The sequence below is a fragment of the Scardinius erythrophthalmus genome, assembly GCF_964197995.2.
Source record: "Scardinius erythrophthalmus genome assembly, chromosome: 12".
Classification (NCBI taxonomy): Eukaryota; Metazoa; Chordata; class Actinopteri; order Cypriniformes; family Leuciscidae; genus Scardinius; species Scardinius erythrophthalmus.
In genome coordinates, this window is record NC_138232.1 from 13,009,987 (window position 1) to 13,024,195 (window position 14,209).

The 14,209-nt window shown below is 37.0% G+C and overlaps 1 protein-coding gene across 2 annotated transcripts in view; it reads right to left on the minus strand.

The window, feature by feature from the left end:
- cyfip1 (cytoplasmic FMR1 interacting protein 1) overlaps window positions 1-14,209 on the minus strand; it is a 42,871-nt gene that overhangs the window by 16,620 nt on the left and 12,042 nt on the right. For both annotated transcript variants that reach the window (XM_081380079.1, XM_081380080.1), the window contains exons 6-21: window positions 12,446-12,627; window positions 11,416-11,512; window positions 11,110-11,238; window positions 9,936-10,040; window positions 9,728-9,819; window positions 9,233-9,350; window positions 6,663-6,785; window positions 4,758-4,883; window positions 4,206-4,372; window positions 3,970-4,117; window positions 1,748-1,901; window positions 1,251-1,407; window positions 875-971; window positions 674-750; window positions 440-548; window positions 222-341 (exon numbers count right to left, since the gene is read on the minus strand). In XM_081380079.1, coding sequence (XP_081236205.1) covers window positions 222-341; window positions 440-548; window positions 674-750; window positions 875-971; window positions 1,251-1,407; window positions 1,748-1,901; window positions 3,970-4,117; window positions 4,206-4,372; window positions 4,758-4,883; window positions 6,663-6,785; window positions 9,233-9,350; window positions 9,728-9,819; window positions 9,936-10,040; window positions 11,110-11,238; window positions 11,416-11,512; window positions 12,446-12,627 — 2,001 coding nt within the window. The remainder of the gene's footprint in view (window positions 1-221; window positions 342-439; window positions 549-673; window positions 751-874; window positions 972-1,250; window positions 1,408-1,747; window positions 1,902-3,969; window positions 4,118-4,205; window positions 4,373-4,757; window positions 4,884-6,662; window positions 6,786-9,232; window positions 9,351-9,727; window positions 9,820-9,935; window positions 10,041-11,109; window positions 11,239-11,415; window positions 11,513-12,445; window positions 12,628-14,209) is intronic.

Here is a 14,209-nt window from a genome sequence, read left to right on the forward strand (position 1 = left end):
CAAATATTAATAAAACAATTCACTCTGTGGCAGAGCCAGATAATTATTTCTGCTGCACTGAATTTCAATTCTGCTATGAAAGCAACCTCTCTTTCATTAGAAGACCTGAACAAGCAAATTCAGGAAAAAACAGCTAAAACAGCTGAGCAAATTCAAGGTCTCAGTGAGAGAGAAAAATGACAAAAGCATGTTTCCATAAAAACACTTGAAGGATAAGGCACCATGATGGAAGTAAGGTCCTCGCTCTCAAAGCGGTTGATGGCTAGCTCTAGAGATTTGTAAAGCGCAGAGGACACTCGCTGGGTGATCAGGCGGTTCAAGTCGATTGATCGTCCAAGGAGCTGCAAGAGAAAAAGGCAAAAAAAGATGAGCGGACATAAGACCAGCATTAATAAACAGAAATGAATATGTAATCGTACAGAAGAGTGGCCATTCTTACCTGTACATGTCTCTGTTTGAGCAGCGTCTCGTAACGATTGGAGGAAGGCCACGAGATGTTGGCACCTTGATTCTTACATTCAGCTCTTAGTCTTTTATCCAGAAGGAGACTACAGAGAGAAATCGTGTTACAGAAAATAAAAGATACTTTTTAAGTCCCCAAAGTTACTTACATTACTACAGAAACATTGTTTCATATTTGTCCTGAAAATGACATTTTCACAGACAGACTTACCTTCCGGCAAGAATCTTGTAGTAGGCAAAAATCTGATCAGCCAGTTTGTAGACAAACTGGTCAAAGCAGAGATTCACCTGAAAGAAAGAAAAAATCCAGATGCATAATCACTTAAAAGAACATTAAAGCAGATTAAATGCAAAATGCAATAACTGACTTAATTTTGTTTAGAATGAATGTAGAAGGTCAAGAGGGTTTTACCTCAGCTTCAATCTCGTCATAAAGGAACTGCTTTTTAAACTTTGTGAGAGCGTAGTGTGCGCTGTCGTTATACAGATCCAGTGAGTACAACACGTACCTGTGTACATCAGGCAGACTTATAAGCATATTTTTTTGCACATATACCATGGCAATTCATGTACTAAAAAACTATTACACTAAGGTGTTCCTGTTACCGTGTAATTATACATTTAAGTACTGAGTAATATTAATTAACAACATGCACTTACCATAGCGTTAGGGTTTGGTTTAGGGTTAGATGCATGCGATTATGCATAATTTACTGTTATTACTATAGTAAGTACATTTAAAGTCCGTAACAAGGACACAATACCAAAATGTAATATTTTGTTCTCACTCCATCATAGAGGCCTCTTTAATCTCGAGGATGTGGTCAGTGAGGATCCAAGGCATGGACATCTCAATGGGAAACTGGATGCGGCGGCCCATTGTGAGCTCCAGAAAGAACTCGCGGAACCAGAGCTGGGACAAATCACAGCACTGCTGCAGTGTCTCTGCAACACAACACGCACGCAGAAGAGACAAAACATTAATACCGTGTGACCAAATTCAACTAAATAGACTGGCCCAATAAACTATTTGGACACCAAGTCACCATGAAATCAAACTGGACAATTCTTAATTTGTAATGGAACCCTGCTATGATTATTATAACTGATTTATCAGAGATAATGTGTCTTGGTACATAGTGGTATGCAAAAAAGGTTTGGTTAAAATAGTATAGTCATCTAGTTGGACACTAAAATTATGGTAGTTGCACATCAGTTTTACTTTTCATAAAAGGGTGAACATACAATAAATTTGGGGAGGACAGGCATTTAGCCTGTTCCTTACCACTGAAGTTGAGCAGATGAGTGTAGAAGAATGATTCGCGATGGAATTTTTCAATGTCCAGGATGGTCGGTCCCTCAAGACTACTGCGCAGAGTCTTCTTTGAGCCGCTCTTATCAGCGACCAAAGACTCCAGCATCGTCCTGACCATATACAGCTATAGAGGAACAGAAAGAAGCAGCAGATTAAAGGACATTAAGTCTCTGGTGAAAAGTTGAACATCTTTACTAAGTACAGCCACTCCTCAACAGACAGATTCACATCAACATTCTGCTCGTGTCATCTCGACACAGGTGGGGGGTTCTCTGTGTGCTGATGGAGGGCATACAAGTGTCAAAGCCTCCCTGGACATTTCAGCCAGGTATCAAAGGACTCGTCTGTATCTCTGCCCTTGGATTCCATCTGGAATTGTGTGTGTATGTGTGTCCGTGTGGCAATGTATTAAAATACTGAGAGATGCTACATTCACAACAGTCATTGTTTGGGTCAAATTGCCCTGTTCATAATATAAGACAGGGATTTTCAAACTTTTTGATGCAGGTCCCTCAAATATCATCCCCTTGTAAGGGGAAATATAAACTATTCCTAAAATATATAGGCAGCTACATAAAAATAAAGTATGATATTTTAAAAGCAACACAATTATATCATTGTTTCCAAAAATTAAATAGTTGGATAGTAACTAAAGAAACCTGATAAAATATTTAGTGGAAATTATTTTTTATTAAGTTTGGTGTGTATCTGAGATTAAGACTTCTCTTGTTTACCCAAAAAACTATATGCAGATTTATTTCATAAAAGTGGTTCCAATGGAATAAAATTGCAATTAATCTCGTGCCTTATGACCAGTTTTTAAAAGTAGAATGAAATATCCTATTTATGTTAAAAAAATAAATAAATCAATAAATAAATAGGAGGTCTATAATAGTAAACTATCCACTGGCATTGCAATTTCTCTCAATGAAAGTTGCTCGGTTGGAGCAGGACAGGCATTTCCCCACTTTTCATCACAAGGTATTAATTTAATACCAAGGCATCAGCAAAGGGCAAATTTTGCTTCAGAGTAGGGGGTGGGCGATATGGCAAAAAATTCGTTTCACGATTTTTTTCATCAAAATCATAATTTTTTTCATGTTGGTTTTACTATTTTGCAAGTGATGGAGCAGTACAGCCAAACTAATTTCCATATTTAAAAAATGTTGCCTTACAAGGTAACAAAAAAGAATGAGAGACCATTTAGGCCAAAGTAAGGGTGATGAAGCTACTGAAGATATTCAGTGAAGAGCAGTAAGTGATTTTCTCTTTGTTGCCGCTTGTCATTAATGTTAATTAAACAACAAAAGACAGGTTTATTAGGCTGCTGTCAATTTAAAGCACGGATCTAATATACAGACACAACCGGTTTTCTCCTAACGGTCTACGTTCACTTGCGATAACCGACTGTTTATGAAAAAAACAAAAAGCTGATAGAATGCACTGTAGCACGATGCAACAATATTTTTTCAAAAGCAGATTGTGGAGACATTTTAATCATTCACGAACAGAAATCATGACGCATGTATGAAATGAATCTCTTAAAAAAATGGCAATAGCAAAGCACTGAGATCATGTTGAGAGGCAGCACCGATTACAGCTCAAATCCCTGAGGCGCTATTTACATTCAATACAACACCCTTCCACGGCACATCGGATTCAACTGTGCAAAAGCGGCGAAAGCTAGCGGAAGATTACAAAGCTCTTCTGAATGACAGTGGCAGAGCATGTGTGACTGTGTGTGTGTGTGTGATAGCAATATGTGATAGCAATATGACTTGTTAAGCTGTTTCAGATCAGGGGTTGATAAGGTGAAAATGGGATGAGGTGATGATATGTAGCTAATCTGAAATCAGCGAGTACAGCTTTTGGACCCTGTTTGAAAAAGGCATCAGCAGCAGAAATAGATTTACCAATTTCCTCAACATGAAACATACTCTACCTAAATACATGACCCCAATCGACTCGATGTCGATGCAATATAAATTTCACATGCTTTTACATTCAGAATGGAGGAAATCATAAACTACATGCATTTGAGGATAACTCTGTTGCCCCCTTGAGTTCTGAGGTTTGTTACCGCCACTGTAAGGAAAAATGTTATGCATGTATAATGGGGTTGCTATATTGTCTGCATTTGTGTAGAGCATGTTTCTGTCCTTTATATGGTATAGAAACTGAGAGTCGCATACTTGAGTGCTGGAGGGTCCCACGGCACGACGAGGAACTTTGATATCAAATCCCCCTTTAGGGTCCTTCTCGCCCCGCAGCGCTGGGTCATTATGTGGCTCTCTGCCCGCCTCCCAATCACATATGGTCTTACGGATGGCCTGGAGGACACTGGAAGAACATCACTGTCAGCTTACAAAGACTTAAACCACTAGAGCAGTCAGACAGAAATATCATCCGGTTTGGTGCTCTGTTGTACCTCTGGACGACGTTCTTCTTCCTCTTGATAGCCTGACGCAGCGGTTCTCTGAGTGTGACCTGGGCAAAGTCTTGCAGAGCTGAATAGATGGTGTGACGAATTGCATGGTTGAACACGCTCTCCATTCGGCCCATCAGCACCTGCAGGCCCTTTATCATCGCAATGACCTAAACAAGTAGACAGAAGCACATTCAGACAGAGAATTGGAAAACGAAGACTGACTTAATTGAGTTCATTTGGATACACTTAACAATTGACATGGATTAACAAACATTTCATCATTGATGTCAATTCAGTCATAGATCTGATTCATTGGCCAGCGGAGTTAATTCAGAGAGGATTCATCAAGCTGATTCAAAAGCCTACACAGAGTTTGATACTGAATTTCAAGCATTCTAAAGAAATAATAAAAAAGAATTAAATACAAAAATAATTTATTGTAATTTGAAATAAAATTAAAATGTTGTTTATAAATAATTATAAAAAAAATATATAATTAAAGGACACCTGAATAAATTGTTAATTGAGATTTGGCCCTGCAGGTGTACTGACCTCCACCAGAGCAAACTTCTCCTCGCTGGTGTAGTTGTATCTGGTGGCACGTTCATACTCCTCAGCATTATCTGGGCATTCTTTGTTGGAGTATTTGTCTGTAGGGTGCACCAATTTCCAGGAATACTGCAAAAAAGAAAACATTTTACAATCTTTCATGTATAATTGCTTATGATGATTATTCTGTAAGATATTTTCAATGCTGCTTAAATAAACATCAACAACACCAATAAACAAATTTCAGAAATTATGGTCCATCATCTCTATCTCCAACCTAATTAGCTACAAATATCAAAATCCATTTTACTAATTGCAAAGAATGGACTTGTTGCAGGCTGTTTCTATGGCAACAATATTTCATGAGACTGCCAGTATGGAGTGTTTTGTTTGGAACGTCTGCTCCAAGGGGAAAAAAAAAAAGCTTAGCTAGAACTGACTATTAAAGTGAAATGAATGATTAAAATCAAAGGTGAAAATGTTGATGGCCTTGTGGAAGTAAAGAGAAAGAACATAGGTCTGGTCTACTCAATAAATGAGGTTCAAGCTCTTTGTCTTGAATGGGTGGGTTGATGCTACTGAAAATTGAGGTTAGTTTAGTCTTTCATGAGTGCAACAGGCTGCCAATATTTTGCCAATTCAAGCGAGATAACTGAATTTGGTACTTTGACCACCCAGAAAGCCTCTTTCATGTCTGCTTGAGCTTGAGCGGACAAATTCACACAAAACAATGTCAAACTGCCCACCTCATACACATTGTCGGTTATGTCTTAAGTAAACGTAAACAATTGAGAAATAAAACGCATGTTATTTGCTCCGGGCATTAGGTCTTAAAGTGACAGCCGCCTAATATTCCTGCTGCTGTCTGTTTTTAAGGTTACTCAAACAACAAAGGACAAAGAAGATAGTTTAGTCTATTTGAGACAGTTGGGAGTAGGGCTGTCACTAACGATTATTTTGGTAATAGAGTAATCAGTCAATTGTTTTTGGAAGTAACTGGAATTTTTTGTATGGTAATAAAAATAGACCAAAGCAAACAGCCTTTAAATTACCTAAAATACATACATAATAACAATGAGGCAATCATTTTTGGTTCAAATAAAGTATCAAGAGCAAGTAATCATATGGTTTTATAGAACAACATTGTTAAAAATACATAATATAATACACATAATATAAACAATCAACTTACGTACATTATGTATTACAATAAATGCCTTCAGAGGGTGCCAAAGGCCTGGTAATTGTTGTTGTTACACTTTACAGCAGATCAAATCCTTGTTTAATATTGGCCAAATGACATGTTCACTTAATCTTTAATATTTGTCCAGTTCTTTACGATGAGATGTGCTCCACACATGTAAATGATAACATGGAGCAGCATTTACTGTGAGATGCACAGAACCTACATGCATGCAAATAATTATAGCGCACACTGTATATATTAAATATATTTAATTAAATCGCCGCTTTTGTGAATTCACAATAGCACTATGCTACACTGGTTTTAAATGGTTTTCATATATTGTGCATATATTGTATCAGTATACTGTATACTTAGAAAAAAATTAATATTATTTTTCATTTGATACAAAATGTAATATTTCATATTAGGCAAACATATTGCGCGAGAATGCAAAGGCATTGACGTAAAATTTTAGGGGCTCCATATAAATCTATACTGCTAGCACATGTATCCACAGCTTCATCAAGTCTGAATCTCAAAATTTAACTTTACACAAAACTATTCAATTTCAAGAAAGTTATACAATAATGACTACTTTTGAGTGATTTTTTTTGCTTTTATTATGTAGATATATTGTATCATAACCACATAATCATTATGGGTCAAAAGTATCTCTTGGTGGTGTTCACACACAAAAATATGGGTGTGACAAGTCCACTCACCACTTCCATGACCTGAGCACTCCACTGAGAGAGCAGCTGCAGGCCCTGCAAAGCAAGATCAAACAACTTCCTGTATTCAGAGTCGGTCTTCTGAGACTCCTGACGCCCTGAGCCGGTCACCACCTGCGAAAATGGGAAAAGGAAGCGATAATAAACAGCAAGTAAACAAGATAACATAACATCTAAAGCCCTATTCGGAAGGAACTAGTTTAACATGGAGAGGTGGGGTAATGTAATTATTACCAGAGGTTCTCTGTGATTTTAGTCCCCGTCCGAATGTGCCATATCATTAATCATTACGGACAATGTCAGTAAAGATTACGGCAACTTTAACCTTCAGTAAAAAGGTCCAGAGAAATTACCTCAGGTAATACTAATCCCATGCGAATAGACCCGCTGTAAATATGTACGAAAATATTTTGTCATTTCCTGTTTAAAAGTAGTTTTCCGCGGTTTTTCAAGTATGGAGGTGCATGAAAACAGCATTCAGTTGCGTTCTAGACGCTGGGACAAGTCTGTGGCCATAACTAAGTGTTTTTCACATACCATTCAGATCAGAAAGAAGATCGAACACACTTGTTAGAGGCACAAAACATATTTTAGCGTTAGGTAAATGCCTATTACCAACACAATCCAATCTGAAGTTAATTAATACATCATTCGACCGGACATAACTGTTTTATATTTATATAAATATAGGTTATATGTGTTTTGCGCACGTGATATCAGGAAGCAACGTAATACGCACATGACGACATGAGGGTGACGGCGATGCTCTGCTAGTTTTACTGAGATATCTTATCCCGTGCAAATTGGCCATTAACATTACAGACGTTCTGTGGTAAAATTACATTACTCCATCTACCCTTGTAAAGTTAATCCCATCCGAATAGGGCTCCACACAACTACTGTCATTACAGAGAAAATGAGCAAATTAATGAACCACTGAAATCTCATCACACAAGCTAATGACAAAACACCAGGATACCTGCAGCATCCAACAGGAGCTGCATTCAAAATGAACAAACAAAGGAGAAAATGCCAAACCCCTGCATCTATGCATTTGTTTCAGCAGTCCAAGACAGCACAAGATACAAGCACCATGTCAAAACCCCTGGCATCTGACAACCATAGCTGTGGAACGAACAAACAAATTCCTCCCCGCTTCTCCTCGTCACTGGGTTGCTGTCACTAATAGCAGACCCCAGTTGTCCTCTGGCTGCCAATGTGTTCTCATTACAGTGCTGCTGCTGCCATGACTTAATTCAAACCCAGGCTGGCCTCCTGCCCTTACATTTCCATATTCATCTGTAAGACTACCGACCCCAGTGGTTCTGAATGCAAACTTCCGAGTTGACGAGATTGAGCCTTGAAACCATTCAGCCGTGGAAAAGGGAATAGTGTATGAAGCGAGAGCTGCTCGCCCTCCCACGGCTAATGAATATTCCTGAAATCTATTCACATGAGCAAAAACAAACTCAAGAGTAAGCCACTGTAGCTTCTGATTCTCTCATTAAGCCGTACCATTAGTGCATTTCTGAAAGAGATTTTTCAGCATCCAATATGCTGAGGCAATTTTTAGCTAAGCAAAATCAGATTTACTATTAGAAGTAGAATACTAGAGTATACCATATATTATATACTATGTATATAATGTAATTTATTTCTGTGATGGCAAAGCTGAATTTTTAGCAACCAGTCTTCAGTGACACATGATCCCTCAAAAATCATTCCAATATGGTGATTTGGTGCTCAATAAAAATGTCTTATCATCATAAGTGTTGAAAACAGTTGTGGATTGTGGATTTAGTGGATTCAAAGATAGATAGCACAAAAGTTTCATCAAAAGCAAGTCTTTGGGAACAACTAGAAACCATTTGGAAGTTAATAACAACAGAGACTGTGTAAAAGTACTGTTACTGTACATAAAAACAATGTCAGCAAGAATGCAAGCTGTTATCAAGGCCAAAGGACGCCATACAAGTTGTTTGGTTATGTGTAAATAAAGACTATTTAGTTGTTTCAGATTGTTCTTCATTATGTTTCAGTTTTCTCTTCATTATAACAGGTGGTCTAATAAATTTGTTTAGCACTGTGTGTGTATGTATGTATGTATGTATGTATGTATGTATGTATGTATGTATGTATATATATATATATATATATATATATATATATATATATATATATATATATATATATTTGATGGTTCAAGTGAAGCATTGCATTGACAACCGAAATGTTTTTATAATTTACAGGTAAATCAAATAAGGCCAGATGTTTAACAAAAAGTCTGTAGCAGTGGGAGATTAACTCGATTCTGATAATATTGAGGATGATTACTGCAGCCAAAGATTTTCTTTTTGAAGTTAGTTCTCTGAGACCGACTCAGAGAGCTAACTTCGTCAGAGGTCTTCATGTTTAGAAAGAGCAAGACATTTGACAGATTAGGTAACAGACATTTTGTCCCCCGCCAACGTCATAGCAATATGAGTCAGTGCATGGTGACTGTGCAGTCTACACTGCATTTGTTTAGAAAGACAGTGAAGAAAAAAAATAAAAATTCTCACCTCACTGTTGCTGTAGCGAGCCAGCTCAGAAATGAAGCGCATATGGTCTTCACGGATTTGAATCATCTGCTCGCAGATATTATACTGCGGACTACTGCCTGCAGATGTGCACGACCACCTAGAGGATGCAAGAGGACAGGCAATTAAAAAACATGGAAGGATCTAGTAAATACTTCACACAAATATTAAAATAGACCATTTTTATTCTTTCACAAAAAGCAGAAACTCAGAATTGTGTACTGTTAACAATTTTTTCTTTCCAAATGTAACAAAAAAAAACCAGCATGTGGACACAGACTACTTATAAAACTTTTATGATGAATTTGCAGTTTCTTGGAAAAGACCAACCAGTACATTGTTAAAAATATCTTCTGTATTTCACAAAAGATAAAGTTATATAAGTTTGGAAGGATCTATTGCTTTAATTATAGTAAGCTAAAAAACAAAGGCAAACAACAGCATTCCTATTTAACTATAGCCTGTATGGGCACTCACCTGGACTTGTTTTCCTCATAGTGGGCGCTGGTTTTAATATAGCGGGCCAGTTCAATCTGCATGTCACCAAACAAAGGCACTACCTGCAATTGCTGTAGGGGTAAAGCAGAGTGTCAAATCACATCAAAATCTGTCTCAGATTGACACAAGTGGTCAGACGAGACGGGCCGCTGTTTACATCAGGAAAAGCACACACACATACACACACCTTGAAAAACTTGTCAATCTTTGTGAGGTTGATTCTCTTCTTGGCATCCAGTTTGTAGATGTTGCTGTTGGTTCCATCCATGAGATAGAGACCAAAGCCCATCACCTACAAGACAGTCACAACAAACTATGTGGAACAATGCCTTAATAATATATAATTTTTAGTTGTGTTTTAGTTTTTACATTAAACTTTTTGAATCTGTTGAATTATTGTTTGGTCAAGATGATGATACATAAATATCAAGATTCAAATGCAATATCATCAAAAGTCAGAGAAATATCATCAAAACCATATGGTACTATCCGTAACTAAAACTACAATGGCACTTTTTCCTACTTTTTGTAATATTAAAAAATAAAAAAAACCTTTCAAAAGTTTGGGGTCAGTAAGATTTTAAATATACTTTTTATTCAGCAAGGATGCATTAAAATGATCAAAAGTGACATTATAGAGATTTTTAGGGTACGTTTACATGACAACAGTATGCTTAAAACTGAGAAGTTTTTCCTTTGAGTTTTTCGCGCACAGACGACACCATTGGTAAAACGATCCCCATGCACACGGATCCACGAAAACAACTAAAAACCCTGTATTCTGCTGCCATGGCGTTGAAACACTATAGGCTGAACAGGTTACACCAATGTGCACGACGTCATCGTCATCATTTTGGTTGTATACATGGAGACCGTTGCTGTGTAAATGAACGTCCAAATTGCATTAAATGTTTTACGTTTTTAGCTGAAAACGGTGTCATGTAAACAGCCCCTTAATGTTACAAAAGATTTCTATTTCAAATAAACATTGTTCTTTTAAACTTTATATTCATCATAGAATTCTGAAAAAAAGATTAAGCAGCACAACCATTTTCAACATTGATCATGTTTTTTTTTTTTTACCAAATCATCATATTAGAGTGATTTCTGAAGGATTATGTGACACTGAAGACTGGAGTAATGATGCTGAGAAATCAGCTTTGCCATCAAAAGAATAAAATTATATTTGAAAATATATTAATATAAAAAAGTTCTTTTAAATTGTAATAATATTAAACAATATTACTGTTTTTAATGTATTTTATGAGTTGAGCATAAAATACTTGTTACCCCAAACTTTTAAATGGTTATGTTCCAGATGCTAGAAGACAGTGTGTAAACATCAGTGTGTTCATACTTACTTTGAGTAGCATGTGTTTCTCACTGGGGGTGAGGTACATCTTGTTTTCATAGTAGTCTACACACAAGTTAACAATGTCTGCCAACAGCTCATCAAATCCGTTAATCACCTCAAGCTGCTGCTGTAGGGACTGAAACAGAGATGCCTGTCAATATCATTGACTCATACACAGAACATGTCTGGAGCACTGCCACATTTATTAGGCTGCTGTAGATGCATTTTGCAAGTGTGTGTGTGGCACCAAACTACTTCCAAACGCAAGTATTTTCTCTGTATTAAGTTTTGGTTACCGAAGATGGTGAGGTACCTGTGTGATCTTGTTGTGGTTGGCCAGAAACATGGATAAGTTCTGAGATTCCTGAATGGAGGATGGCTCGGACATTTTCCTCAGGAACTGGGCAGCTCTGATGGACAAAGAGGACAATATAAGTAATGAAGAGAAAGACTGATGGTGTATATATCACAATGAGGCCAGTTCAAGCGTTGTGTCACTACGACAAGCAATTATATATAATTCAGGCCGAATATAAAGAATCTGACACTTGTAAAAATATGTTGCTATTGTTTTTTTGTTGTGGGGACAGTGAAATGTAGGAAAAGTCATATCTACAGAGTCCTGGAAAGACAAACAAACAGAATAAAAAAACAGCGATAGGAGGCATAGAAAAAGACAGCAAGAGAGTGACGAGAAAAGTTAGATGACATGCGGTGGAAAACTGGATGGGTGGGTTGACAAATCTGACATTTCATAAAAATGTGTTCAGTGGGTGGGCATGCTGAAAATAAACTCAAATCCACACGAACACTTTGAAAGAGCAGGGAGAATAAAACTAGACAGCTCTAGTCTCTTTAGGGATATTATGGTACGCAGTGTTTTGTGCAGCATCTCTGTTCAGTTTATCATAATTTAATAGCATATTAGAATGAATTCTGAAGAATCATGATTCATGTGACACTGAAGACTGGAGTAATTATGCTGAAAATTCAGCCAGGAATAAATTACATTGTAAAAAATATAAAAACAGAAAAGTGTTCATTTTAAATTGTAATAATAGTTCACAATATTACTGTTTTATTGTATTTTTGATCACACTAATGCAGCCTTGTTGAACATAGGAGATATTACAAAAATATAACCAACCCTAAACTCTTGAACAGTAGTGTGTATGTGTAAACTTTTTCTCAGTTTGAATTGTCTGTTTAATGCAAATGAAGTACCAAAAAAGCATGTATGGATCAGTGATAACAACTGGATAGAAGATGTAGCATGACTGCCATCTAGAGGCCACATGTATTAATGACGAGGCCAGACGCAGAACTGAGGCTCACAGAAATACCTCTTGTAGGCGGAGTGATCATTTTTGACACTGCACTTCATGTTCTTAAGTTCATCCAGCACCGCAAACATGTTGATGAACTTCCCCAGCGTGAGCAGATAGGCTTCAGACACAAAGTCCTTCCTCCGCTCAGCGTGACAAAGACGTCGCACTTCCCCACAGAAGCGATCTATCGCTGTCCTCTGAGAGTGAAATGAGAGCGAAGCATTAGTGTATCTTACAACATCCTGTACTCAAATTCAGAAAATAGCATTAAAGGGGCAGTAAGTAAGAATTACTCCCATCTAGTGGTGAATTTGTATTTTGCAATCAAACTAATTTTGCTCTCCAGCGCCTCGCGTTTTCAAATGCGCGTTGCATCTACGGTAAGCGATATGTACCAAAAAGCTTTGACAGGATGTCTTCTAATAGCACCTCGTCGAGTTTTCCTTCTAGTGAACTGGTTTGTTATTTCAAACAAACTACAACTTGACACAACTAACAAACGAATGTTACAGTTTTGAACAAACAAAACTTACAACCTTGTTTATAGGACCATCTCTACTTTACTCAATAGCTGCTATTCATCAAAGAGCCTGTTTAACTTTTAACTATGTTCTACTGTCTATATCAGTGTTTCCCAACCTTTTTTCAGTCAAGGCACCCTTTGAAATTTAAAAAAAATGTGTGGCACCCTACACTAGTGTTGTCACGATACTACTTTGATACTATACTTTGAAATGTGCTGGTTTTGTTTTTGTTTTTTTTGTTTTTTGATGTGCACAAATAAATGACAGGCTACCATAAGATTTTCTTCTTCCTGTTCCTTTTTTTTTCTTTGTTCATGCATGTTACAAATGAATGAATGAATTAAACATTTTTAATTTTATATAATATATAATTTTGTTATAATTGCACAAGATAGCTTGTTTTTACTATATTTTATGTAGCCTAATAATTTCACAGTAAATCTCCAAATTAATGTAGAAACATCATAAAGACAGTATATTTCAAATAATTGTTTAATGGCATCTTTTTATGAATGAAGTGTTATTTGATTCTGATGTCACTGCTGCACTGTCACATGTGGATCCCACAAGCGTCCCATTTTCTCACAACTCTTAACGTTCATTTAAGACTTTATTTAACTAATTTAAGACTGCTCTCATGAGGATACTCAAAGCGAAAGCGCGAAAGAGAAGTCGAGTCTGGCGCGCGTCGTGTCAGCATCACAGGACAGCGCATTCTCTTTTGTATTTTCTCGCTTGCATGGTTAGAAGCATTTGCATGAAGAAGAACGTGATTATATAATGTAACGCTAGCCAAAGGATGACAGAAAAAAATGCTGCTTTAATTGCGTTAAATATTTTTAACGTGTTAAATTGAAAAATATTAATCGCACGCGTTGCGTTGACAGCAGCACAACCGATGTGAATACGCGGCAAGACGGACGTTGTGACAATTCGTGTGTATTTGACTGTAAGCGCATCAATGAAAAATAGGCAGCTTTATGTGGACGCACTGGGAATGAGGCACAGGAATAAAATCACATGCAAGCGCAACCTCCGCAATTCAACGCCAAAAACTTATGATTTGCATTTGTATTATAAATTTGTGCGCATTATTTGTTGTTATTAGAGACTTCCGACGATCCGAGATTGATGGTAAAGATTTGTTTTTTTTTTACACAGTTTCCCGCTGGGAAACGCTGGTCTATATAGGCTAATAAAAAAATAAAAAGCCTGTAATTAAGACCTTAACATTGACTTACCTGTCGAGAAGAAA